This window comes from Uranotaenia lowii, chromosome 2 (genome assembly GCF_029784155.1).
Source record: "Uranotaenia lowii strain MFRU-FL chromosome 2, ASM2978415v1, whole genome shotgun sequence".
NCBI classification, from domain to species: Eukaryota; Metazoa; Arthropoda; class Insecta; order Diptera; family Culicidae; genus Uranotaenia; species Uranotaenia lowii.
In genome coordinates this window covers 133,216,392-133,244,200 of record NC_073692.1, presented here as the reverse complement: position 1 = coordinate 133,244,200, position 27,809 = coordinate 133,216,392, and the positions used below count along the sequence as shown (strand labels likewise).

General features: G+C 35.8%; 1 protein-coding gene and 1 long non-coding RNA gene across 3 annotated transcripts in view; one reads left to right on the top strand and one right to left on the bottom strand.

The window, feature by feature from the left end:
• Window positions 1-27,809, bottom strand: part of LOC129744102 (trafficking kinesin-binding protein milt-like) — a 341,216-nt gene that overhangs the window by 275,291 nt on the left and 38,116 nt on the right. For both annotated transcript variants that reach the window (XM_055736475.1, XM_055736472.1), the window contains one exon: window positions 8,152-8,356. In XM_055736475.1, coding sequence (XP_055592450.1) covers window positions 8,152-8,236 — 85 coding nt within the window. In that variant the 5' untranslated portion in view covers window positions 8,237-8,356. The remainder of the gene's footprint in view (window positions 1-8,151; window positions 8,357-27,809) is intronic.
• On the top strand, window positions 24,130-24,603 carry LOC129744108 (uncharacterized). Its single transcript, XR_008736811.1, has 2 exons — window positions 24,130-24,331; window positions 24,398-24,603. It is a non-coding gene; the product is annotated as an uncharacterized LOC129744108 (long non-coding RNA).

Here is a 27,809-nt window from a genome sequence, read left to right as displayed (position 1 = left end):
AATGATATATTTTAAAGTTATTCAAGGTTAAAAAAAATATTTAAAAAAAAATCGCAAAAAACGCTGTAAATCAGTTATTAAGTGCTCGGAAAAAAATCACTTAGTTCCTGAATAAGCTTTTTCAAGATTTTATTAATAACACTTTACCATCCTTGTGGCATTCGTGTCTTAAAAAGTATGCTGAAGTTAGAAGCTATATGTTGCACATATGGATTTTTTTGAATTTTTTAAGACACAAAAAACGTTAAAAAATGGTGTAAAACCCGTACTTTTCAATCAATCAACCATCAAAGCTTTCCAGTCACAGTAGAAAAATTTTAAAATGTAAATTAGAAAGTTGACGCAATTTTTCACATTTTGGCATCTTTAGATTTTTTAAATACGAAACACAAAGTTTATGATGACTTTTCAATGGTAGCTGTTTATTTTTAACTTTTTGTTAATTTGAATTTTTTGAGACAATTCATAGTCCCAAATTCAGCTTTCCACTGGATTTTAAATTTGTTAACTAACAGGGTGGCCACAACTTTTTCATTTTGAAATTCCCGGTTTTTCACGGTTTTCCCGGTCATAAATTCATGGTTTATTCAAGACTTTGGTCGTCTTATTTTGTCAAAATATATCCAAGTTTTTAACAAATTTTATTGATTTAGTTGCTTTACCACATTCATATCATTAAACATTTAGAGGAGCTCGATTCTATTTTATGGCTTACATCACATTTTCTAGAACTTATTAAGATAACATCCACAAAATAGTTATGTGTACAAAAAAGCTGGGGTTAACGACACTATAATGAATGTATAACATATTTTTGAAGGATGTTTTAAATCATGCTAACAAAAAATTCAAAAATGGTGTATAAAACAGAACTCAACAACCAATCAGTCGTCATTATGGCCGTGGTGTGAAAATAAAATTTTAAATGTGATATTCTATCATTTTTTTTAATATGTTACACTTATAAGTTGGCCTTCCACCTATACCAAGTGTGTTAAAACTGTCGTTTATCAAGGCCAATACATTTAAAACAAATCAAATTATTGTTTTGAATATGTTGGTGAAGAAGTTTTTTTTTTCAAACCATTAATTAAACATTGTTTTGCATCATTTAAAGTTCTTATTGCAGAATTTGGAAATCATAATCTGAATTTTTTTTTATAATCTTAAAAGTTAAACAAAATATGGACAACGAGCTCCGTAGTCTATTATTTACAGTTCTGTGGATTTTTGAACAGCATATCAAAGTTAGAGATATTAAAAAATATCAAATTGATCTGATATCATATCTGTGAAAAAAAAAAAACAGTTATTCGATCAAAATAGTATTGTATTTCCCTCAACATATATTTTTTATTGATGTTCTCAGGAAGGCAAATTTTATAGGTTTCTGCAGAATTAAGCTAGACTAAAAACTAATTTTAAGGATTTATACAAAAACTTAGCTGAACGTGGGCAAACAAGGTGTCAAAAACCAAGGAACTCAAAAGTTTACATAATATTTTCTGAAGCTATGGAAGCTTTATTATAAAACCTCTAGTTTTAGAGATATTGCGTTTTAAAATTTTTCAAATACCTAATCAAGTTTTAGTGAAACCAATCATTGATAGCTAATGAACTGACACCTCTATGAAAAATAAAACTACAACCCCGTAAAAACAAAAACTGATTTCGAATCTGTTTATCACCCTTTATATGATAAAGGATTAAGATTTTTCCTAGCTATTCTAGTTCCATAGAAATAATGCTTACAAGCTTTAGAAAATTCAGTAAAAAAATGTAACCTCAAGAACATTTATGAGAATTGTTATCGAAGATTTGAATTCCGTTAACAATTTGTTGAAGAATGCGAATCAATTTGAATTAGGATTTAAAAAATACATTTTGTTTTAAAATTATTTCTAAATGTCCTGAAAACTCTCATATTTTACTGGACTGTGATGAATGAGCAAGAAACCTCAGTAACTTTTCTTTTAGAAGTCAAAAAACTACTTGCGGTCTTCGAAAAAGTAGATCATCGATGTGAGTCATTTTCTAAAGTTTTGCTCAAAAATTAAAATAATTTTTTTTAATAGTTAATCAATGTTTATAAAAAAATAGAGACGGAAGAAAAAAACAAGTTGCACATTTGGATTCAGCGCCCTCACTTTAGTCTCTTGTCAACACGAAAAAATGTGAATTTCTTGGCCTTGTGTTATCGAGTAGCAGAAAAAAAGTAAAAACAATCAATTTCAATACAATATTTTTTTTGTTTGGTAATATACATTAAAACCATGAAGAAATTTGTATCTTACAAACCACTGGACCAAATTCTACAAATTTAGCTACTTTCGAATTTTGACACAAAAAAACGAAACATTACTGATGTTTTGAAAATCAAATGTTTGTTGAATATAATGTTTGTAAAATGTAGTGTATGAAAATAATTCATTTTAGTGGTTTGTGCCAACGTAAGAACTTTTAACTACACAAATAACACACGACGTATTACAGGACACGACACTTAACGTTCTTACTAACGGAAAATAAGGAACTAAAATTACCTTTTTGTCGACCGGTTTCGGGCTCGATGTTGCCCATCTACAGGACGATGTCCGACTGATTACGTAGAAGAAAGACAATAACACAGCATCATACTGTCACGCAGTATTTGTCGAAGGGGGGTTGGTTTTTATACATTTTTGTTTGCCAAGTTGAAAAGCGGCGAAATGATAGGCGCGTCATCCTCGTTCATTAAAGGCCTCTCTGAAGTCGTGATGTACATCGATTCCCAGGCATTTAAATGTGACGCTTTTCGAACACATTTTTTGAATTTCACCTTTTCCCAATCTATGGAATGGTTGAATTCTGATGCATGGGCGGCTACACTGGATTCGTTGGATCTGTTGTTTTCTACGGCGTTTTTATGCTCCTTTATCCGTGTTTTAAATTTGCGCCTTGCTTATCATTTCGCCGCTTTTCAACTTGGCAAACAAAAATGTATAAAAACCAACCCCCCTTCGACAAATACTGCGTGACAGTATGATGCTGTGTTATTGTCTTTCTTCTACGTAATCAGTCGGACATCGTCCTGTAGATGGGCAACATCGAGCCCGAAACCGGTCGACAAAAAGGTAATTTTAGTTCCTTTTTTTCCGTTAGTAAGAACGTTAAGTGTCGTGTCCTGTAATACGTCGTGTGTTATTTGAAAATAATTATTATTCCTCAAAATTTAAATAAAATTCTTACATTTAAATTATTACGATGAATCGATTGTTAAAAGCTTGGTGTATCAATAAATTTATACTTTTTCCAATTAAAAAATTTGATCAAAATACAAACATTTGAACATCACAGAAATATTGTTATCATTGGGAGCTTATGGAAAAAATATCGCTAATTCATATTTCAGTGATTGGATGAGCTCCATTCCTTCCATTTCGTTATATTTTCATCTCTCATTTTTTTTTCTTGATGATGTCTGCAACTTGCTTGAAGGCATGAAAATAAGATCCAGGATTTTTTAGTTTTCACATGTACCTTCTTCAAACCAAGCGATGAGTGAGATTGCTAATCTTAAAAAAGCCTTCGGTTTTCACAAACAGTTCGTTTGATGACAGAATGTTTCCTATTTGTTGTTTTGAAGCTACAAAAAAGAGACAGTGCCGTACGTAAAAATGATTTTTAGATTTGTTTTTTATTGTTTCATTGTCCTGTGTTTCGCTCTTGAGTTAAACACTTTCACTGGAAAATTAGTATAGAAGCCTCTTTTTACATTTCCAAGTTTGCAACAAAGAGTTCTAAATTCAAAATCAAACTTTGATTTATTTGTTTTCATATGATTGATTGACTTTTAAATATTTTTAATAACATATCGGTCATGAACAAATTTTAAGTGACTTTGTCTACCTTGTGTATTTTTCCCGGTTTTGGATCTTAACTCCCGGTTTTTACCCGGTTTTCCCGATACTATTTTCAATTCCTGGTTTTTTCTGGTTATCCCGGTTTTCCCGGTTCTGTGAACACCCTGGCTAACGTAAGGTTTATGCTATAAAACTATATGCACGCGAAAGAAAATTTCATACCGGTTCTAGTGATGTAAGTTTATTGAGGATATGATGCTTGACAAAAAATTCTAAATATGTACAATCAATCACATTTGTAAATTATCTGGCTGGGGCAGTTGACAACAGTCTTCAGACTAATCCATCTGCTAACAAAATGTAAAAAAAACAATTCCATACCGGATTCGGTGCCTTTCACTGAATAACTCTGTGGTGGACCTTTTTATTTGTTCACTGGGATCAGGGAGGGGTCTCAGACACCCATAGAGTCTTTTTCCGTATCCAAATATCCTCCCATGCCAAATTTAGTGGGTTTGTGATATAGCTCAGTTGGCAAGTCTGTTGTCTCCTGAGCAGATGTCCGCGAGTTCGAGCCCAAGGGTAAACATCGAACACAGTTGTACCGGATAAGTTTTTCAATAACGATCCGCCAACTGCAACGTTGATAAAGTCGCGAATGCCATAAATATGGTAAAACGACTATAATCGAAACAAAAAAAAAATGCCAAATTTAGTTCCATTTGCTCGCCTATTCCTCCACTTATGCAAAAAATGTATGGGAGCCCCCGTCCTCTTTCTAATTCTCTTATTGAAGGTGGAAAGGGATTTAAACCATCTTGGGACCGATTTGTTCACCCAAATACCCTCGCATTCCAAATTTGATTCCCCTCGTTTGATCAGTTATCGAATATCCTAAAGCAAGTCGAGAGGAGTCTCAAACAATAATAGAACCTTTTCCCACACCAAATATCCTCCCATGCCAATTTGGTTCTATTTGCTAGAATGGTTATCAAATTATTCAATAAAAGTTGTGTGTAAGCGCCCCATCCTCTTTCTTTCTCCCCGCTGGAAGAAGGGTGGGGTCTCAAATAATCATGAAACATTTCTGGTATCGAAATACCCTAACATGCCAAATCTGGCTCTTCTCGAGTTATGTAAAAAATTGGAAGAGAGCCTTCTCCCATCTTCCTATTTTCCCTCTGGAAAAGGGAAGGATTCCAAATATTTTTAGAAACAATTCTCGTAGCCAAATACCTTTCCATGCCAAATTTGGTACTTTTTGCATGAATGGTTCTCGAGTAATATTTCAACGAAAATTGGCAGATATAAAGTGAATTTAGCAAAGCAATATAAAATTCCTCTTTTTTTGCGGTAATCGCTTTTTTCTAGTCATTGTACAGTGTTCAAATTTTGTGAAGCGTCTTTTGGATAGTTAAAATAGATTGTATAAAATTTTCATGAAAAAATAACAACCGAGCCAGAAAAAGCAGCTTGTGAACATTGGAAGCGCGAGGGCTGCTTCACGCGATTTCATTCTTTTTTTAACGCAAATGTAGATGAGAGTTTTCATTCATTAAAATGGGAAGCTTCTATCAATACAATATATCATCCAATTTTGTAATAACTTATTTGCCAATTCAATAAATCATCCAATTCTGTCTAAACGCTTAAATTCCTCAATTTTTAACGAAAATCCTTCGAAGATAAAAATTTTATAAATTTTGTATAGGAGTCTACTTTTCTGGATTCGGAATGGTTCGAAAGTATTATAGAAATCATTCCCGGTCTTGAAAACGGCTATACACAAAAATTCAGTGAATGGTTCAATAGTTTCCAAAAATTGTTCGAATTGTGTCATATTTTTATTAATTTTGTATGGGAGCCCCCCATCCTTAAAGTCGGAGCGGTTTGAAAGTATTCTAGAAACCATCTTTGACTGACAGACAGACTGATTTGTTTTAAAGGATTTTTATCCTTTTTGGAAGATTCATTCCTCAAACAGGCAGACAAACATTTAACTATAAATATATAGTTTCATTCAAATCTTCAAGTAAGTATGCCACAGAGCAATCGAAGAAACAATTTTATAATATTTAAGGCTTATCAATATCGTCAAGTAAATGACAGCTTCATGAATCAAAATTCAGCAAAGGATATAAAAGTCCTTGAAATTTGTAATTTTGTTATCAGTCTCACAGAAAGGTCGAATAGCTTTCTTTTCAGTCTGGTTTTAAGATTTGGAAGTTTCGATAGGACCTTAAAAAACAAGCATATTTACTGTAGGCGTTCTTGAAAAGGCTGAGTAAACTTCTAAGAGATTGTTGCATGGAACTTTGGGTAGTCCAAAAACACCGACGTGTCTCGGAATAAACTCTTAGTATATATATGTATCTAATATTCCAGGTTCTTTTTTCGTGAAAATGTCTAACTTCCTCTAACAGGAAATACAAGAAAATAGTAAAGTCAGCTTTCCCGGAAGACGCTTTGATGTAGTACAACAAAAAGACAATTAAACGTGTGAAGAACTATGGTACAACATAGTGAGCGATCGATGTCAAGGTTTCAGTCTAAACAACTATAACACATATACAATATACATTTTTTAATAAACATAGTGAAAATGAAAGACATAACCATTGGATTGAATCGCATCGAACTAGGGCTTTATCGGTGTTTGCCATCATCAAGCAGCTAGGTTGGTACCCATACGCTATGCGCTTCACAATAATAATTCCAACAGCTGAGGCGCATGGCTTCTGATTTATTTGAATTATGTTTACAACCTAACTACATGTAAGGAATGATTTACGGCGTGCTTGCATGTTGATCTACATTTTTATCCGATAGATGAAAGTTGATCGTTTGTTGTTACGAATGAACGTTTTATTGTTTGAAATGTTTGTTTTTCTCTTCAGTGATTTGTCTAGACAGTTCTGATAAATCAATCTCATTGGAAAGACAACATCAACAGTCAACACTGCTGAAAAATTGAGATATGTGTGCAAAAAGGTATGCTGTTGCGAATTAAACAATCTTCTTTTTGAGCAGAAATCCAAACGACCTCATTGCTGAACGGTACCGAACAGAGCGAGTCGGGGTACAAATGACGTAAGCCACCGATCCCAAACTTAGAACAAGTTGAGCGTAAATCTGTCGACGTATCCTATACTTCTACAGCCATACTTTTATGTATTTAAATGACATGACAGTGTTGTATAGTGACGAATAAAAAAAGATGAACAGTCAACAGAATCAATGAAGGTACTGCTTGCAACTGATAAAATGGATCAATTTACTTTGCGGAAATGATAAGCTTTGTGTGGAGAAATCTCATGTACTTTGAGACTATGATAAACAAGATATCGAAACCACACATTCGTTGTATTATTTCTGTGCCTTGATTAAAAGGTGAGATTTCGGTTTTCTTTTTCACTACCAAGACTGTCAATTCAACTTTTTTTTACGGCCGGCTTCAATATTTTAATTTAGCAAAAACCCTAACCTTTTACATTTCAAAGTTATTTTGAAAATTCTAAATGCATAGCAAAAGCAAAAAATAAGCAATATTTATACTTCATACGTCAGTCGGACAATCCGATGAATGAACATGAGTAATTCGGCAAACCATTCACACAAGCACACACAGAGACTTGCCACTTGGTCAAAGATTTATGAGGTGCAACGGAATTTCCCCACCCCTCATCAGAAAATCGCAATTCCCTAGGTGCTCCTCCAAGGCCGTCGTCGACGGCCAAGCTAATTTTTTCAGAGGTCCGAAAATCTTAAGATGCTTCTCAGCTGCTTCATGTGTTTCTTTTTTTTCTTGGTACAATTTTGGCAATTTCATCAATGTGCATCTTTTTTTTCTTCTGCGGTACGTCTGTGGCTGCGGTTTTGAGCGGAATTGCACGGATATATTTGCTTTCGTTTTCAGTCACGTGTTTCACGGATCTAGCTAGGAGCATCACGTTTCAATCGAGAAAAAGGTAAAATAGATCCAATGCAATCGTGCACTGCGAATCGCTGAGATGCTTCCGGAGCAAATCTGCTGAGGTATGAGAAACACGTTTAAATGCAATTAAGGTCGGAAAATCTGTTTGACGTCTTAAAAAAAACAGTTCAGTCTAATTCACAATTATTTAAAAAAATTAAAAGCAATTCCACTTGGATATGCGATAGAAAATCAACTTGAACGATAACTTCAAAATTACCAAAAAATAATGCCAAAAACAGAGTGAAAACTGCAGTATGCCAAACATGACATCTACTCCTTGCGAAAAATGGCATAGAGCTTATGTCCTGTCCCCAAAATCAATTTCAAACTTACCGGTGCAGCAGGCGGCGTCCCGCTTTTCGACCACCGGCGCCGGTTTCGAGCTGCCCTTGTGCAGCTGCTGGTAGGCTTGCTGCATCAACAGGCGCCGCGTCGGCAACCCGGGCAGGTGCTTTTCGATGGTGGCCTGCGTGACGGGACTCAGGGGGGTCCCGGCCCCACATGGTGAGGCAGCAGCCAGCTTGGATTGGAAGTTATCCTGGAAGGAAATGAGAAAAAAGATTTGTTTTACAATAGTCCTGAACTAATTAAAAAATGTTATTTTCGAAATTATTGATCCTTATTTTTAGAACAAATGGGTCATGTAAGTTTACACAAGAACTTTAAAGATATATTTTAATTCTTTCAAATTTTAGCATCTCTAAAATCTCTATAATTTTGTCACGGATTTATATATCCAAATAAGAGACTCACTTTAAATTCCCATTGAACATTCAGTTTTGTTTTATTCTATTTATTTTTTTTATCAAAAAAAATTGTTTTATTCATATTACTTTTGAAAACCTCTATCCAGCTGTCGTCTAGACTTGCTGTTTATTTACGATTTATGGTTGACCTCTTGCCTCACTTTTTCGCTATCACAAGCTGTCCTCTCAATTCCACACTGTTTAAATTTTTCAACTGTCATCCCGATTCGCTTTTTTTCAGCTGTACTCTCAATTCGCTTTCTCACAACTTCAAACTGTCTTTCCAACATACTTCCAATTAAAGCAAGTTACAGCGGTCCTCTCGACTCGCATTTTCACAAGTTAAAGCTGTCCTCTCAACCATATTTGAAATGTACATATTCTTCAGCTGATCTTTTGACTGTATGGACTTTGCATTCGAAGCTGCCCTTCTGACTTACTTTTTTCATTTCGGGCTATCCTCTCAGCTCACTCGAATTGTCAATAAATAATTTACTACAGTTCTTTCGACTCACTGTTTTTCTCTTTTAGAGCTATTTTCTTGATTCGCAGTTTTTCGCTTTTGAAGTTGTTCTATCAATTCGATTTTTTGCAACATCAGAAGAAATTTTAGGTCGTCTGAAGTCTGGACTTGCTGTTTTTTTTCGATTTGTATTGACCTCTTGTCTCACATTTTCGCTATCACAAGCTGTCCTCTCAATCCACTTGAAATGCTTACACTCTTCAATTATTCTCTCGATTTACTCTTTTTTACGCTATACTCTCGATTCACTTTTTCACAACTTCAAACAGTCCTTTCAACTTTCATGCAGTGTCTAAAAGCAAGTTACAGCGGTCCTCTCGATTCTTATTTTTGCAAGTTAAAACTGTCTTCTAAACCACATTTGAAATGTACATTTTTTCCAGGTGATCTTTTGACTATATGTTTTTTTTTTGCATTTGAAGCTGTCCTGCTGACTTACTTTTTGCATTTCGGGGTGTCCTCTCAGCTCATTTGAATTGTCAACAAACAATTTACTGCATTTCTTTTTTTGAGCTGTCTTCTTGATTCACAATTTTTCGTTTTTGAAGTTGTTCCCTCGAATCGATGCCTCGCAACATCAAGAAGAACTTTCAACTCACATGAAGTGTCTACAAACAATTAACAACTGTCCTCTCGATTTGCCGTTCATTTTCTGTATTTGTAGTAGTCTTCTCGACTCGCTTTTGTTAAGTTGCAAATTTTCTCAAAATATTTAATCTTATTCGTTGTGAAAAAATGTGCAAAAGTTCGAATAATTCTCTTAATCCGATTTAAAAAAAACCTTGTGTATTACGAAAACCGTTTAAAAAATTGTGTAATAGCAGAAACCATGTAAATCTCGCGATTCCTGTTTGTGACTAGAGTCAGTACTGAAACTTGACCTGAGACACGAAAGCTGAGACTACGGATCTGTGTTCTTATACCTGATTTCTGAGACCTGATAAATGATACGTGAAACATGGCATTTTAGACTTGAAACCTGTGATTTGAGACCTGAATCGTGAGGAATTAGACCTAGGATCTTAAACCTGAAATCAGAGACTTGAGACAAGAGAACTTAGAGTACATGAGATCTGAAATATGAGCCCTAAGACCTGAGATCTGAGATCTAAACTTGAGCCCTAATACCTGGAGTTTAGACATAAGACCTCATTATGATCCATCCATACCTCAGCTTTCATGTCTCAGATCTCAGGGTCAGTGAATACCGAACCATCTCGTCCGAAGCCGCCTGCGTAGTGGCGGGCGTCATGGCAGTCTCGGTTTTGTTAGAGGAGGATGTCTATTGTTACGACAACAAAGATACGCTCAACATATGAGATCTCAACAATGAAGATTCCATGTTCAACTGGCAGCAGCTGTGGGACAGCTCAGCGAGAGGAAGGTGGACCCATCGTCTGATCCTGCACATCGGGAGCTGGATCGGAAAAAGACACGATGAAGTGGACTTCCATATGACGCAATTCCTGACTGGTTACGGATGCTTCATGAAGTGCCACTACCACTTGTAGTGATGAAGAGGAGACACTCGAACACGTGGTGTTTGCCTGTACGATTACCCAGGTGGTAAATCCCGGTTACTACTTTGGGCCATGGGTGTAATGAAAAGACTCATGATATACTCATGGTATACTTCCCTGGTGGTAGGAACTCCCTAAACTTCAGTTAGGGCCACATACCTAGTTCCCATCTCGAACTGTTTGATACACTATGCTTTAGGTATATTAGCGCTAATGCGCTCCAAGGCAATACTCATAGACGAGACTACTTTCAGCAAAACCTCTCATCCTTACGACTCGACGTCTGAACTCTCCTCTAACGACTCGGGAACCGACATCTCCTCGCAATGACATCAGATTCCCACATAAACCTACTCTTTTAGCGATTCGGGGCTCTCTCCTCTTACGACTCGAGATCCGACCCCTCCTCGCATCGACTCGAGGTTGACGTACATATACCTCTCCTCTGCACGACTCAAGGCCTGAACTCTCCTCTAGCAACTCGAGATCTGACCTCTCCTCGTAATGACTCGAGGTCCGAGGTTTGTGGCGGTACGTTCCGACATACTTGCCGTCTGTGGACCCGACACGACGGTAGACACCGTGGTGCACGGATTCCAAAACTTGTCATGCGATCAGTGATGAGTTCACCCGGATCATGACTCCCCTGCAGAGGAACTGGAGTCAACGGCAGTCCGCGAACGGTGTAGGATGACTCCATCGCTGGGCAGCATCTGACTATTGCCGCTTCCTACGGGAGTAACTGCGAGGATAAGACAATACCTTCCTCGTAGCGGACCTCGAAGGAAGGGGGTAAACCACTGTCAGGGGATACCCACGGGTAGAGAGGCCGGGGGAGCCTCTCGAGTCGGTGTAGGATGTCGTCACTTTCGGAAAAATCCGAGTCGTAATGTTCAAAGTCCCGAATGTGTGCCGTAACAGGCGCGAGTCCAGGGCAAGCTGCTCTCGATCTGGCACATGACGACCGCAGGCCAAAAATCCTAGGGTTGCCAGCCAAAGTGGACCGGGGAAGGGTTATTCTACGATCGGGGAGTACCCATGGGTAGAGTGGCTCTCGACGCCGAGTGAGCCATCCGAGTCGATGAAGGATGACGTCTTCGTCGGGAATCATCCAAGTAGTTGCGTTAAGTCCCGCGTGGTACTGTGACAGGCATCAAGGTGGCGAACCTCGAATCCTGGGGATAGGAGGTCGGGCTTCGAGTCGTTAGAGGAAAGGTCAAACCTCGAGTCCTCAGAAGGAGAGGTCGTGGGGTCAACCCCGAGTCTTTACGATAAGAGGCCAGATCTCGAGTCGCAAGAGGAGAGATAAGGCTCTTATTCAACAAGAGGAGGGATATAAGTCAAGTGTTTACCTCGAGTCGCTAGAGGAGAGATCGGGCCTTGAGATGTGCAGATGAGAGGTATGTGTACGTTAACCTCGAGTCGATGCGAGGAGAGGTCGGATCTCAAGTCTTAAAAGGAGGCTTCGAATCTCGAGTCGCGAAAAGAAGAGGTTTATGTGGGAACCTCGAGTAATTGCGGTTCTCAAGTCGTTAGAGGAGAGTCCATACCGTTTACGTCGCGTTCATGCGTAGGATGCTCCACCTTCGGGGAGTATCTGAGTAGTGCAGTTTCCAATGATCGAAGCTGCGGGGATAAGACTATACCTTCTTCGTAGTGGAAATGATTGGGAAAGGGTTACTCCACGATCAGGGAATACCTACGGGTAGAGTGGCTCTTGACGCCGGGTGAGCCATTCGAGCCGGTTAAGGATGACGTCTTCATCGGGAATCATCCAAGTAGATGCGTTAAGTCCCGCACATGTGCTGTGGCAGGCATAAAGGTGGCGAACCTCGAATCCTGGGGATAAGAGGTCGAGATTCGAGTCGTTAGATGGGAGATCAGGCCTCGAGTCTTCAGGAAGAGAAGTTTGTGTGGTCAACCTCGAGTCTTTACGATTAGAGGTCGGGTATAAGTGTTAAGCTCGAGTCATTTGCAGGGGAGGTCAGATATCGAGTCGCTAGAGAAGAGATCGGGCCTCGAGTTGTGCAGATGAGAGGTATGTGTACGTTAACCTCGAGTCGATGCGAGGAGAGGTCGGATCTCAAGTCGTAAGAGGAGAGATCAGGCCTCGAGTCGCGAAGAGAGAGGTTTATGTGGGAACCTCGAGTCATTGCGGTTCTCAAGTCGTTAGTGGAGAGCGCCGTTTACGTCGCGTTCGTGCGTAGGATACTTCACCTTCTGGGAGTATCCGAGTCTCAGGTTCTGAGTAGTGTGGTTCGCAATGATCAAAGCTGCGGGGATAAGACCATACCTTTTTCGCAGTGGAAATCATTGGGAAAGGGTTATTTCACGATCGGGGAACACCAACGGGTAGAGTGGTTCTCGACGCCGGGCGAGCCATTCGAGTCAGTGTAGAATCACGTCTTCGTCGGGAATCATTCGAGTAGTTTCGTTAAGCACACTCGTGTGCTGTGACAGGCATAAAGGTGGCAAACCTCGATTTCTGGGGATAGGAGGTCAGGCTTCGAGTTGTCAGAGGAGAGGTCAGGCCTCGAGTCCTCAGGAGAAGAGGTTGTGTGGTCAACCCCGAGTCTTTACGATAAGAGGTCTTCAGCGCAAATAGATCTCTCACTATTGAAGCATAGTGTGTCAAACTGTTCGAGGTGAAAACTAGGTCTGTGGCCTCAGGTGGAGTTTGGGGAGTAGGAGGTATATCACGAGTCTCCCCATTGTACCCATGAACTCAGAGTTGCAAACTGCTAAGACACGGTGGCTCGCCGCCACCTGTGTTAACCAACCAAAAAAATGGGTTAGGTATCAGGTTTCATGTCTCAACTTCTCAGGTCCTAGAGCTCAAGTGTCAGGTCTCAGGTATTAGGTTCAACTCCCAGCTTCGAAATCGTGCAATGAAAGCGTGTGAAAAACACTTCGATGAAAATATAACATTTTTTTAAAACCGATAACGTAACTAAATATGTACATTGTACAGATTAGATTAACGCTAGCTGTCAGGCTACTGGAAACCGGACTAGGTATTGATATAGTTCACTGAATGTATGTATCAATATATCATTGTAAGCTCCTGTTAATCTCTTGATGAGCTCTTTGAATTTGGCAATGCTTTTTTCTGATCATATGTTTTAAGGAAGTCGGTTATATCAAATCTTATCATAATAAGTAAATGCTTGGTTGGCGGATTCAAAGGTGGGCTTTCTGACGATATTAGTTCCTTAAGGAATACCACCCGGATCGGTCATAAGTAAGGTTATGATGTGCAATTGGATTATGTACATAAGTGATTATGAGTTTTTGGGACAGCTTGTAACGCCCTCAATACGTTGATTGGTAGAGTAGAATTATGAGCTTCGATGATCTAGGATGCTAATACACGACTTTTAAACAACCCTAGGGCTTTCTGTAGAGGCTTGAGCCGTGTCGAGATTTCCTTCGGCGAAAAGCTGGCAGGTTTCTCAGCGAATATACTTGGTTTTCCGTGGGGTTTCAAATTCACGTTAAAAATTAATAATAGGGGACCTAAGTTACCTCTTTATAGTACGCCCACTTTGAGAGGACGGAGGTTAAAGGGTGTCTACGATGAAATTGCCACACCATGAAATTACTCTTACTTTTTAACCGTTGGGTAGAATTTAATAAAAATTTGGACGAATTTAGTTCATAGTGCATTGTTTACTACCTGCAAGTTTTAAAGTCCTATGATCAAAACTCGCGGAAATGGAGTCAAAAGAACAGCTCGTGCGTGATAAAACTTTGCACATTCAACACGAGAACTAGGATCTCTCGCATCGTTCCATCGCTAAAACGTTGGGAATCGCGAATTCCACGGTGTCATGAGTGATTAAGCGGATCGAGGAACGATTGACCACCGATCGGAAGCCCAGAAGTGAAGGAAAAAATATTCCGTACAACACCAAAAATCACAACCGCATAGTTGGGGCCTTGAACTGAAACCCAAGAGGCCCACAACGACCCTACAATTTTCTGGCCGGATTTGACCTCATGTCACTTCTCCAAGGACGTGCTGAAGTGGTATGCGGACAATAAAGTTAATTTCGTGCCGAAAACGTTCAACCCTCCCAACACTCCGGAGCTAGGCCTCATCGAGAAGTACTGAGCGATTATGAAGCAGCACCTTCTTAAACGACGTAAGGTAGTGAAGACAGTCAAGGAACTGAAGAAAGTATGGGTGTACAACGGTTGATTCACAGGTTGTGCAGAATTTTATGGCCGGGGTTAAGGCTAAAGTGCGGGAATTTCCGTATGGACGTATATAAAATACGAGTAAAATGGAGTTTAATAGTTATTTTTCAATCCCTGAAATTTTTTGGCAATCGGATGAAAACTCAAATTTTGGGAATCAATTTTGTGTGTGGCAATTTAATCGTGGACACCCTTTACTTTGAAAATTGTTTAGCAGCAGAAAGTGATTTAGATTTGACAAGAAGCTTATTAATTTGTTCCCGCTACTTATGACTCAGACGATAGTTTTTTGGTCCCATTTCGTACTTATGCTGAAGGATACTGATTGTAGTAAGCTCTTAGTTATCATTCTAATCGACTATGCGGTCAATGAGGCCAAATTTCACATCTCGTTTAAAGGTTTCGGTAAACCTTGTTCCTAGCCTTACTATCTAAATGAAAGGCCACTCACGATCCTTCTTTCGCAGATCTTAAACGGAATTTCTTTTTTTCATTACACGTTATTTGTAATGATAGTAGATCGTTACAGTACCTATTAATAAAAATCGAAACGTATACTTTTATACTTGTAGTTTAAAAAGTTTTAGAACCTTTTCCCTTTCGTCTTTAGGATTTGAATGTCATAGTTTTTCTGTCAGCTTTTCGCCAATTAAAAAAAATAGTTTATGCGGGTTTGACCAAAACTGATGAATTTGACGCATGTTCACAGCCTTGGCTGTTAAAACGAATGTCAAACAATTGTGAACAGGGATTGAAAATTAGTCTCATTTGAGCGAGCTTCATAGCTCATTTTTTCCATAGCTCCGCTTACAAAGCAATCGACGAAGCTCCTATCGTTTTTGTCTCCGGAGCTTCGTATTGCTAAGCTCTTATTTGGAAGAAACCTTAGCTCTTTTTTTGGCTTGTGAGCTCGATAGCTCATGCCTCCAGAGGAGCTTGAGCTTGTTGGCTCAACCGATTCAAATTTGTTGAGCTTGTTTTCACTGCTGCTGTTCGAGAATTAACTAAAAAAGGGCTTGTCGCATGGATTTTTAAAATCAATGTTGGACGGTTTTAGAAATTAGTAAAAGTTACCAGTATTAGAGGATTATTAAAATCAATGTTAGAGAGTTCTAGTAACTAGTAAAAGTTACCAGCACTAGTAACTATGAAATAGTAAAATTTACAATTTTTCGGGAAAAACGCCAAATGAAAGGGCTTTTTGCGAGGATTATTAAAATCAATGTTAGAGAGTTCTAATTACTAGTAAAAGTTACCAGCACTAGTAACTATGAAATAGTAAAATTTACAATTTTTCGGGAAAAACGCCAAATGAAAGGGCTTTTTGCGAGGATTATTAAAATCAATGTTAGAGAGTTCTAGTTACTAGTAAAAGTTACCAGCACTAGTAACTATGAAATAGTAAAATTTACAATTTTTCGGGAAAAACGCCAAATGAAAGGGCTTGTTGCGAGGATTAATAAAATCAATGTTAGAGAGTTCTAATTACTAGTAAAAGTTACCAGCACTAGTAACTATGAAATAGTAAAATTTACAATTTTTCGGGAAAAACGCCAAATGAAAGGGCTTTTTGCGAGGATTATTAAAATCAATGTTAGAGAGTTCTAGTTACTAGTAAAAGTTACCAGCACTAGTAACTATGAAATAGTAAAATTTACAATTTTTCGGGAAAAACGCCAAATGAAAGGGCTTGTTGCGAGGATTAATAAAATCAATGTTAGAGAGTTCTAATTACTAGTAAAAGTTACCAGCACTAGTAACTATGAAATAGTAAAATTTACAATTTTTCGGGAAAAACGCCAAATGAAAGGGCTTTTTGCGAGGATTATTAAAATCAATGTTAGAGAGTTCTAGTTACTAGTAAAAGTTACCAGCACTAGTAACTATGAAATAGTAAAATTTACAATTTTTCGGGAAAAACGCCAAATGAAAGGGCTTGTTGCGAGGATTAATAAAATCAATGTTTGAGAGTTCTAATTACTAGTAAAAGTTACCAGCAGTAGTAACTATGAAATAGTAAAATTTACAATTTTTCGGGAAAAACGCCAAATGAAAGGGCTTTTTGCGAGGATTATTAAAATCAATGTTAGAGAGTTCTAGTTACTAGTAAAAGTTACCAGCACTAGTAACTATGAAATAGTAAAATTTACAATTTTTCGGGAAAAACGCCAAATGAAAGGGCTTTTTGCGAGGATTAATAAAATCAATGTTAGAGAGTTCTAATTACTAGTAAAAGTTACCAGCACTAGTAACTATGAAATAGTAAAATTTACAATTTTTCGGGAAAAACGCCAAATGAAAGGGCTTGTTGCGAGGATTATTAAAATCAATGTTAGAGAGTTTTAGTAACTAGTTAAAGTTACCAGCACTAGTAACTATGAAATAGTAAAATTACGAAATTTTCGGGAAAAACGCCAAATGAAAGTGCTTTCTGCGAGGATTATTAAAATCAATGTTAGAGAGTTCTAGTTACTAGTAAAAGTTACCAGCACTAGTAACTATGAAATAGTAAAATTTACAATTTTTCGGGAAAAACGCCAAATGAAAGGGCTTTTTGCGAGGATTATTAAAATCAATGTTAGAGAGTTCTAGTTACTAGTAAAAGTTACCAGCACTAGTAACTATGAAATAGTAAAATTTACAATTTTTCGGGAAAAACGCCAAATGAAAGGGCTTGTTGCGAGGATTAATAAAATCAGTGTTAGAGAGTTCTAATGACTAGTAAAAGTTACCAGCACTAGTAACTATGAAATAGTAAAATTTACAATTTTTCGGGAAAAACGCCAAATGAAAGGGCTTTTTGCGAGGATTATTAAAATCAATGTTAGAGAGTTCTAGTTACTAGTAAAAGTTACCAGCACTAGTAACTATGAAATAGTAAAATTTACAATTTTTCGGGAAAAACGCCAAATGAAAGGGCTTGTTGCGAGGATTAATAAAATCAATGTTAGAGAGTTCTAATTACTAGTAAAAGTTACCAGAACTAGTAACTATGAAATAGTAAAATTTACAATTTTTCGGGAAAAACGCCAAATGAAAGGGCTTGTTGCGAGGATTAATAAAATCGATGTTAGAGAGTTCTAGTTACCAGTAAAAGTTACCAGCACTAGTAACTATGAAATAGTAAAATTTACAATTTTTCGGGAAAACGCGAAATGAAAGGGCTTTTTGTAAGGATTATTAAAGTGAATGTTAGAGAGTTCTTGTCATTGGTAAAAGTTACCAGTACTAGTAACTATGAAACAGTAAAACTTTGAAATTATCGGGAAAAATGTCAAATGGAAGATCTGATCGCCTTGATTATTAAAATAAATGTTTTTATTTCTTGGTAAAAAAGGAAAAAAAATCTCTAGTGGAGCAAATCGACCAGAACGCCAGCAGAGTAATCACACGTCTTAACTTGATTGTGGACAGCACTAAAGTGTCCATTTCCCGGCTTTTTTTTCGTCCCTGCCAATCGGGAAATCTGGTGGCTTGTTTCCCGGGAAATACGGACCCCGTTCGTTTTTGACAACATGTCCGAAAATTTTATGTTGCCAAAATCAAACGGTTTCTTTCTGAAAATTTTTTTCTCTTATTTTTAGAAAAAAAAACTATTTTTATTATCATTTACGTTATTTTTAGTCAATTTCTGACTATTTTTAAAATTGTTATAGTTTTTTCTCTCATGTTTTTGAAACAATTTGCACTATTTTTGGTTTTTTAATAGGCTTTGTTTTTTTTTGTTTTTTTTTTGCTGTTTTTGTCATTCTTTATCATTTTTTATTGATTTTTGTCATTGTTTTTCTTTTGTTTGTATTTTTTTTTTATTTTTGAATTTTTCATCTTTTTGTAATATTTGAGTACAGACCCCGTTCGTTTTTGGCAACATTCGATTTTGGCAACATTCGATTTTGGCAACATCCGATTTTGGCACATGTGCCAAAATCGAACGGTTTTTAGAAACAACATTACAATTTAGTTTTCGTTATAACAGGACCAATTTAAATCAGACAAATACCACTAATACGTTTTTGTGTTCTGAAATGGTGATAAAATGCAACAATAAAAACAAAAGTTTTTGAAAAAATGTATTAAGTACTAAAAAATGGCAAAAAGTTGAAAAATTCAAAAATTTAAAAAACAAATTCAAACAAAAGACTGAAAATGACTAAAAACAACTAAAAAATGATGAAGAACGAAAAAAACAGCAAATATGACAAATAAAAACAAACATTATAAACAAAACAAGATAAGTGCAAAATGCATCAAAAACATGATGAGAAAAAATCAAAAATTACTTAAAATGGTCGAAAATTGACTAAAAATAACGTTTTTGATAATAATATTTATTATTTTGTAAAAATGACTGATAAAAAAGTGGAGAAAAAAACCGTTCGATTTTGGCAACATTCGATTTTGGCGACACAAAATGTACTAGCGTGTTGCCAAAATCGAACGGGGTCTGTACTTTATAAATAAAAAAAAAGGTTTTTGTTGTTGTATTCTATCACCATTTAGGAACCTTAAAAAATATTGTTGGTGTTTGTCTAAATTATATTGGTCCTGCTTAAGAGAAAACTAAAAGGTAATGTCGCTTCTTAAACCGTTCGATTTTGGCACATGTGCATAAATCGAATGTTGCCAAAATCGAAAGTTGCCAAAAAACAAACGGGGTCTGTATACAAAAACATGTAAAATATATGCACTTCAATTGAATACAGCTTATCGAACCTTTCCTGCATCCAGCCCATAATAAGTTCAAAGTGTACTCTTCAAAATGTTTTTTAACTTAATTTTTTCTCAAATCATTCAAACAGTTTTAAACAATGATCAATTAAAATCAGTCAAACCAACTAAAATATAACCTGAACAGGTTGAAAGACGAACTCATTCTTGCATCTATTGGTTAAATAAAAACCACAAGCATTTTCATGTGGCGTTTTTCTCGAAAATTTCGAAATTTTTATTTCATAGCTACTAGTGCTGGAAAATTTTACTAGTTACTACTTAATAATCCTCGCGACAAGCCCTTTCATTTGGCGTTTTTCCCGAAAATTTCGAAATTTTACTATTTCATAGTTACTAGTGCTGGTAACTTTTACTAGTTACTAGAACTCTCCAACAGTCACTTTAATAATCCTCGCAAAAAGCCCTTTCATTTGACGTTTTTCCCGAAAAATTGTAAATTTTACTAATTACATAGTTACTAGTGCTGGTAACTTTTACTAGTTGATAGAACTCTCGTATATTGATTTTTATAATCCTCGCAACAAGCCCTTTCATATGGCGTTTTTCCCGAAAAACTGTAAATTTTACTATTTCATAGTTACTAGTGCTGGTAACTTTTAATAGTAACTAGAACTCTCTAACATTGATTTTAATAATCCTCGCAAAAAGCCCTTTCATTTGGCGTTTTTCCCGAAAATTTCGAAATTTTACTATTTCATAGTTACTAGTGCTGGTAACTTTTACTAGTTACTAAAACTCTCTAACATTGATTTTAATAATCCTCGCAAAAAGCACTTTCATTTGGCGTTTTTCCCGAAAATTTCGAAATTTTACTATTTCATAGTTACTAGTGCTGGTAACTTTTACTAGTTACTAGAACTCTCCAACATTCACTTTAATAATCCTCGCAAAAAGCCCTTTCATTTGACGTTTTTCCCGAAAAATTGTAAATTTTACTATTTCATAGTTACTAGTGCTGGTAACTTTTACTAGTTACTAGAACTCTCTAACATTGATTTTAATAATCCTCGCAAAAAGCCCTTTCATATGGCGTTTTTCCCGAAAAATTGTAAATTTTACTATTTCATAGTTACTAGTGCTGGTAACTTTTACTAGTAACTAGAACTCTCTAACATTGATTTTTATAATCCTCGCAAAAAGCCCTTTCATTTGACGTTTTTCCCGAAAAATTGTAAATTTTACTATTTCATAGTTACTAGTGCTGGTAACTTTAACTAGTTACTAAAACTCTCTAACATTGATTTTAATAATCCTCGCGACAAGCCCTTTCATTTGGCGTTTTTCCCGAAAATTTCGAAATTTTACTATTTCATAGTTACTAGTGCTGGTAACTTTTACTAGTTACTAGAACTCTCCAACAGTCACTTTAATAATCCTCGCAACAAGCCCTTTCATTTGACGTTTTTCCCGAAAAATTGTAAATTTTACTATTTCATAGTTACTAGTGCTGGTAACTTTAACTAGTTACTAGAACTCTTTAACATTGATTTTTATAATCCTCGCAACAAGCCCTTTCATTTGACGTTTTTCCCGAAAAATTGTAAATTTTACTATTTCATAGTTACTAGTGCTGGTAACTTTTAATAGTAACTAGAACTCTCTAACATTGATTTTAATAATCCTCGCAAAAAGCCCTTTCATTTGGCGTTTTTCCCGAAAATTTCGAAATTTTACTATTTCATAGTTACTAGTGCTGGTAACTTTTACTAGTTACTAGAACTCTCCAACATTCACTTTAATAATCCTCGCAAAAAGCCCTTTCATTTGGCGTTTTTCCCGAAAAATTGTAAATTTTACTATTTCATAGTTACTAGTGCTGGTAACTTTAACTAGTTACTAGAACTCTTTAACATTGATTTTTATAATCCTCGCAACAAGCCCTTTCATTTGACGTTTTTCCCGAAAAATTGTAAATTTTACTATTTCATAGTTACTAGTGCTGGTAACTTTTACTAGTTACTAGAACTCTCGTACATTGATTTTTATAATCCTCGCAACAAGCCCTTTCATTTGGCGTTTTTCCCGAAAAATTGTAAATTTTACTATTTCATAGTTACTAGTGCTGGTAACTTTAACTAGTTACTAAAACTCTCTAACATTGATTTTAACAATCCTCCCAAAAAGCCCTTTCATTTCGCGTTTACCTGAAAAATTGTAAATTTTACTATTTCATAGTTACTAGGGCTGGTAACTTTTACTAGTTACTAAAACTCTCTAACATTTATTTTAATAATCCTCCTAAAAAGCCCTTTCATTTGGCGTTTTTCCCCAAAATTTTGAAATTTTACTATTTTATAGTTATTAGTGCTGGTAACTTTTACTATTAATTAGAACGCTCTAACATTGATTTTAATAATCCTCGCAAAAAGCCCTTTCATTTGGCGTTTTTCCCGAAAAATTGTAAATTTTACTATTTCATAGTTACTAGTGCTGGTAACTTTTAATAGTAACTAGAACTCTCTAACATTGATTTTAATAATCCTCGCAAAAAGCCCTTTCATTTGGCGTTTTTCCCGAAAATTTCGAAATTTTACTATTTCATAGTTACTAGTGCTGGTAACTTTTACTAGTTACTAGAACTCTCCAACATTCACTTTAATAATCCTCGCAAAAAGCCCTTTCATTTGGCGTTTTTCCCGAAAAATTGTAAATTTTACTATTTCATAGTTACTAGTGCTGGTAACTTTAACTAGTTACTAAAACTCTCTAACATTGATTTTAATAATCCTCCTAAAATGCCCTTTCATTTCGCGTTTACCCGAAAAATTGTAAATTTTACTATTTCATAGTTACTATAGCTGGTAACTTTTACCAGTAACAAGAAATCTCTTACATTCATGTTAATAATCCCAACAAGCACTTTCACAGTTTCTGGTGCACAAAGAAAAGCCGTTGGCTCACACAGCACCACAATAGCAAAGTAAATACACATCACTAAGCTCAAGTGTTACAATTTTGCTGAGCCAGCAAGCTCAAGAAATTTCGGCTCCTTGAGCTAACAAACTCAAAGCAAAATGCAAAACCTTGTCTCCTAGAGCCAGAAGAGGTTTGAGCTTAATTTGAGCATTTATTGTTGGGCTAGAATTGGCTCCAGCTTTCTTCGCTCTCGAGCTTCAAGAGCATTGATGCTCAGCCGCTTGAGCAAGAGCATTTCAATCCCTGATTGTGAACATTTACGTCTCTCATCAAGCTTCCGGATTGTCTCATAATTAAACCTGATGAAAAAAAGAGCAGATATAAAAAAATCGAAAAGGCAAACGATCCACAATGCCAAGGTCGCTTTCCCATCATCATTATGCTAAGTAATCTAGCTCGAGATGGTAACAGATAGTAGCAGACAGCATCACCCGGTCATCATGTTTCTCAGCTCATCTCTGTTAGTGGATTAGGCAAATAAAATTAAATAAAATCACTCCGATTGGATGGATGATGAAGATGGGTGGTAAGTTTAGAGAAAGATGAGAAAGAAACATTGCCGGTTAGAGTCGGCTAGTAAAATTTATAAACACGCACACTTCTTGCTCAGGTTTCTAAATTGACGGGAAAATCGTGCCAAAAAAAGAGCATCGCGTTGATCTTGTCTCGTCTGCCTGCCTGCCTGCCTGCTGATGGCATCTTAACCGTGTGACATAATTAATTCGTTTTGGGGTGTGAGCTCTGGTAATTGGTGAAAATGATGGGAAAAACATGGCTGGTTAACATTGAAGACGAAATTGAGCACGGGCCAATCTTTGAATCATCTACCCTACTTATGGTTAGATAACACAGGGCTGTTCTGCATTATTCAAAGGTGTCAAATTAGGATAAAAACAACTATGTGCTATTTAGTGAGCCTTAACACTGCTAAATGTCCGTGAAATTAGGGGCCTAATTTTAAGATACAGTAATGTGGCTGCCGACTTATTTCTATTATTTCAAAATTTTTTGATTAAAAATAAGTATGAAAAATCTTGAAGATTTCATATTATTGTCAAACATTCTGCAGCGAATTCGGTTGATGTTTTTTTTTTCTCGAATTGGAGTAAAATAATAAAAATTAACGTGCCCTATTTCTAAGCACTTTGACGGGTATGACTTCAACATGACTAGACCTTGTCACCATTATTGCAATGACTGTTATGATTTGTCTCTGTGTTTCTAAACAGAGCGGCATACACCAAAATCTGTGCCTTGTCTAGTACATTTGAGTAGGTGCTCACTCAAGTACGCAATTTTCGGTTTCAAGTGATTTGTTGGATACAATTCATCATGGCTTGGTCCGACGCCAAAACGCCAAAACGTGACATGGAACAGATCCAACCGATTTATTATGCAACAGCAACGGTTGACTGATGAATGAAAACTTGACTCATTTTAATCTTCCATTAAGATCCATTTTCAATTTAATGTCCGGTGTCATAAGTACAATGACCATTGAAAAATTCTCTTCATAAAATGCAAACTTGGTGTAATTTCGATTAATAAATGATTTGATTTATTCTTTCCAAATTATTTCATGGAAAATGTACAAAACAATTATTAGTCCTTTCGTTTTGCTAGTTCAGATTCGCAGACAAAATTCGAACAAATTTCCATCAACGTAAACCGACAGAAACGGTTGCTAATCACAGTAGCCGGAAAAATTCTGTCATCCGCGCGCTCGTATTATCGCAGATTTTAGCAGCAGCAGCAGAAATTGAAGCAACAAACTCTCCCAAAAAAGAAAAATGGCCAACAAAGAAGCGGATGCCGCTTGCAAGGAAGCAGCAGAAAAAGGTGCCGGAGGTGCCAAACATGATCCATTTAAATATCGGGTAAGTTCAATTTTGAAAAACTTATGAAGTTCCGAGAGAGCTTACTTTATTTTTTGCTTCTTCCAGAATCCACTGCCGTTCAATTTGAGAAATCCGTACCTGTTCACGGCAAAATTTTTCGCCATCTGTTCCGTTGGCTTTGTGGCTCCCTGGCTGGTCGTGCTGTATCAGATGCACAAATCCGCGCGGACTGGGTGAATGTATTAACTTATTAACTTATCGATTTATGTAAACGCACATTTCAAAATAAATCTATTTAGTTGAGTACAGCAGTTTGGACTTTTTAGCTTTCGAATCTCAAATCGCATTCAGGTACCCAGATCCTCTAATCTGTTCGAAAACAAAGTTTTAAATTTATGTATTAGAAAATTCTCCCTAGGTAAAACTTTAAAAAATGTTTAAATTTGACTGTGAAAATGAAATATAAGGATACAGTGAAGATAAGACAAGCTGGTCGAAATGTTAGCTTAGAAATGATATGTTCAAAAACCACATTTCAAAATGAGACACTAAGTTTTTTTTTCTTCTATTTTCTTAATTATTGGGTTCAAAATGAGAGCTTAAATTGAATTCAGGATTTTGGAGCTTATTACGCCAGTCGAGTGACGTGACTTGTAAGGTTTCACCACGAAATCTTGACTCCAGCAAGCGCTTTAGGAAAGAAATATCTGCTCGGATTACTGTCGATGGACTATCGAAGATCATCTGAACTGAAATTTCGAGCCAGAATTTTGAGGTGAAATCTGACAAGTCACTTCACTCGACTCGCAGAATAAGCCTTTATGCCGGATGGTAATTTAAAGGATTTCTTAGAATCTGGCATGATTTACCTTCATACGCTTTATATTTTTAGCATAACTCGAGAATTAATCATGATGATGAGAAGATTAATTGTATTGGTAGACAAGTTCAAGAACGGTGAGATGATTAACACATAATTTTCCTAAAAAGGAGGCTTCCATACAAATTCAACATTAAATAAAGCACATCTTGAATATTTTTTCAACTGATTCTAATTAAAATTGGAATCAAAATGATTAACAAAAATAAATTAAGTATCAGAAAGTTGAAAGCAAAACAGTAAGAGAATATTTTCGGTATTCGAAACCTTAATTTAATTTAATTTTCAGCTTCAATGTATCAGTGAAACAATTTAGGTTTTGTAAATCTTCAAAAACTACGGAGATGTTTGTTGAGATTTTTTAATCTGAACTAGGAAAAAAAGTATGAACATAATGAAAAGCAAATTAGTATACCTAACATAAATAGGTCCTGAAAAAGTTTTGTTTTCGGAAGAGCATTTTATTTTTTATCGCTACAAGATTCAGAAATGGGATATTACTCAGTTAAAATTGATAAGATGTGATCTGAAAAATTGACTGGATCCCAAGTTTATTTCTCGATCAAGCTGAGTTCCAGCCAGGAAGCATCAGAATGGATTTCAAGCTAAGTGGATAAACATTGTTTTATCTTATAGTGTATTATTTTGTTCATATCCCTTACTTTATCGAAGACATTCATTTAATTTTAATTTTAAAATGGTTTGTGGCAACTTATGAAATATTTCACCAAGAATATTCAGCTCCCATCAGATCACGCTAGAAAATGCTCCTAAAACCATTTTCAGCTAAGTTCACTGCTTGGGAAACTTTCTCATTTATCTACAGTGGTGTAAATTCTTCTGTCATATCATTATTCATAGAGTACGATACTTTAGTAAATCAGAATTATCATATTTTGACCTCATTTCGCTCAAGGAGACGGGTTAATTAGAACCATGTGAATCTGAAACCTGAAACTAACATTTACAAATCTACTTACATTTCAAAAATCTTTAATTCTATTTATATTAATTTTTTTAATCATAGATATTTGCATTTTTAAACATTTATTCACAAATTTAATTGAGACAAGTTACAGGTAATGCAGATACATACTGAAATTCATGGCTTTTCATCGACTCTGAAAGAAAACAAACATTTTTGGTTTTTTTTTTCATAATCTATTTGATCATGTTTCAAATATATTCCTTTTAATAGACAAAATAAAGAATCTCATTTGATAATTTAAATAATTTTCAGTTCTGATCAGCAACTTTAGAAACACAGCAGAAACAGCAGGAAATCAAATAAATTTATTGTAGTTATTAACCCACTCGAGACAGATTGCACACCGTGTGTGCAATGACTTTCCGAGGCTATGAGACCGATTGCACACCGTGTGTGCAATGGAAGTTGTTTTAACTTTTTCATGATTTTTATTCAACTAGTGGACCATTGTTTATGCTTCTTGAACCAATAGAATCTGTAAAGCATAGGTAAACTTAATTTTGCAATGGTTTCACTGTGAATGAAAATGTCTTTAAAATATCTGGGGTTGAAAAAGACTTATAAAATTAGGCATCACAGATAGATTTTCGTATCGTCGATACAGACGATAGGTCATTTGCAGGCTATTTGTGTTGTTTTTGCGGAAGTGTGCGTCGGTGATTGTTTGTGAGGGGATAATAACTAAAGTTGAAATGCATCCATAACCTGGTGTACAGCGTTTGAGTGAATTCCGTATTGTAAAATCTTATTTTTAAACTTGCAAGTTTTAGAGCGTGTAATTGGGTTCTTCAGCCCTTGGCGGGGAATTTTTAGTAAATTCTACTTTCATAAAGGTGTTCTTAAAATCTGTATCTTATAGTTGAATACATTATTTACGGTATAATAAAATAAAAATTAATGGTTTCTTTTTAACAATTTCTTTGGGAAAAACCAAAAGGAATAAACTTTAGCTTTGTTAGTGTTTGCTAACAATATCATCATCATAATTTTAATTTGATTTCATAGAATGTATTCAAGCAATCAATGAATGAATTTCTAGTAAATTCTAGTTTTATATTGTATTGAAATTTTTGAAATTTTAACATTCTGTTCGATTTGCCGTCATTTAATGTTGGACAAATCACCATCCTTTCAAGGTGCTATTCACACAAATAAACTCATGATTTTGTGATGAAAACTAGATTTTTAATTGTATTTTTTATGAAATATTGTTCTAAATTATTATAAGATCTAGTTAGCCGGACTTAAATAGTAAGACTAATGGAATAGTTATCGGATAGAAAAAAAATCCACAGTAGAAAAAATTGGGTTGAAACCGACAAAGTTGAAAACATCGTCATCAAGACATAAATCACAAGAGTAAACACATTTTTATTGGAAACAGTTAAAAAAAACTAACTGTTGGCTTAATCCACATCACATAATATTCCTTGCATTATTTTTTTTTTCTTTTATAACCAAACAAAAATTGAAACGAAAGATGAATATTTTTGAAATGGTGTATTTTATTTTTTCTGCCCGTTGCACACCGTGTGTGCAATGCGGCTCCTCGAAATTATTTTATTTCGAGGAGAAGACTGCACACACGGTGTGCAATGGACATTTTTTTGTGAATTTACGATTAAATTTAGAAAAATTCATTGTATTCA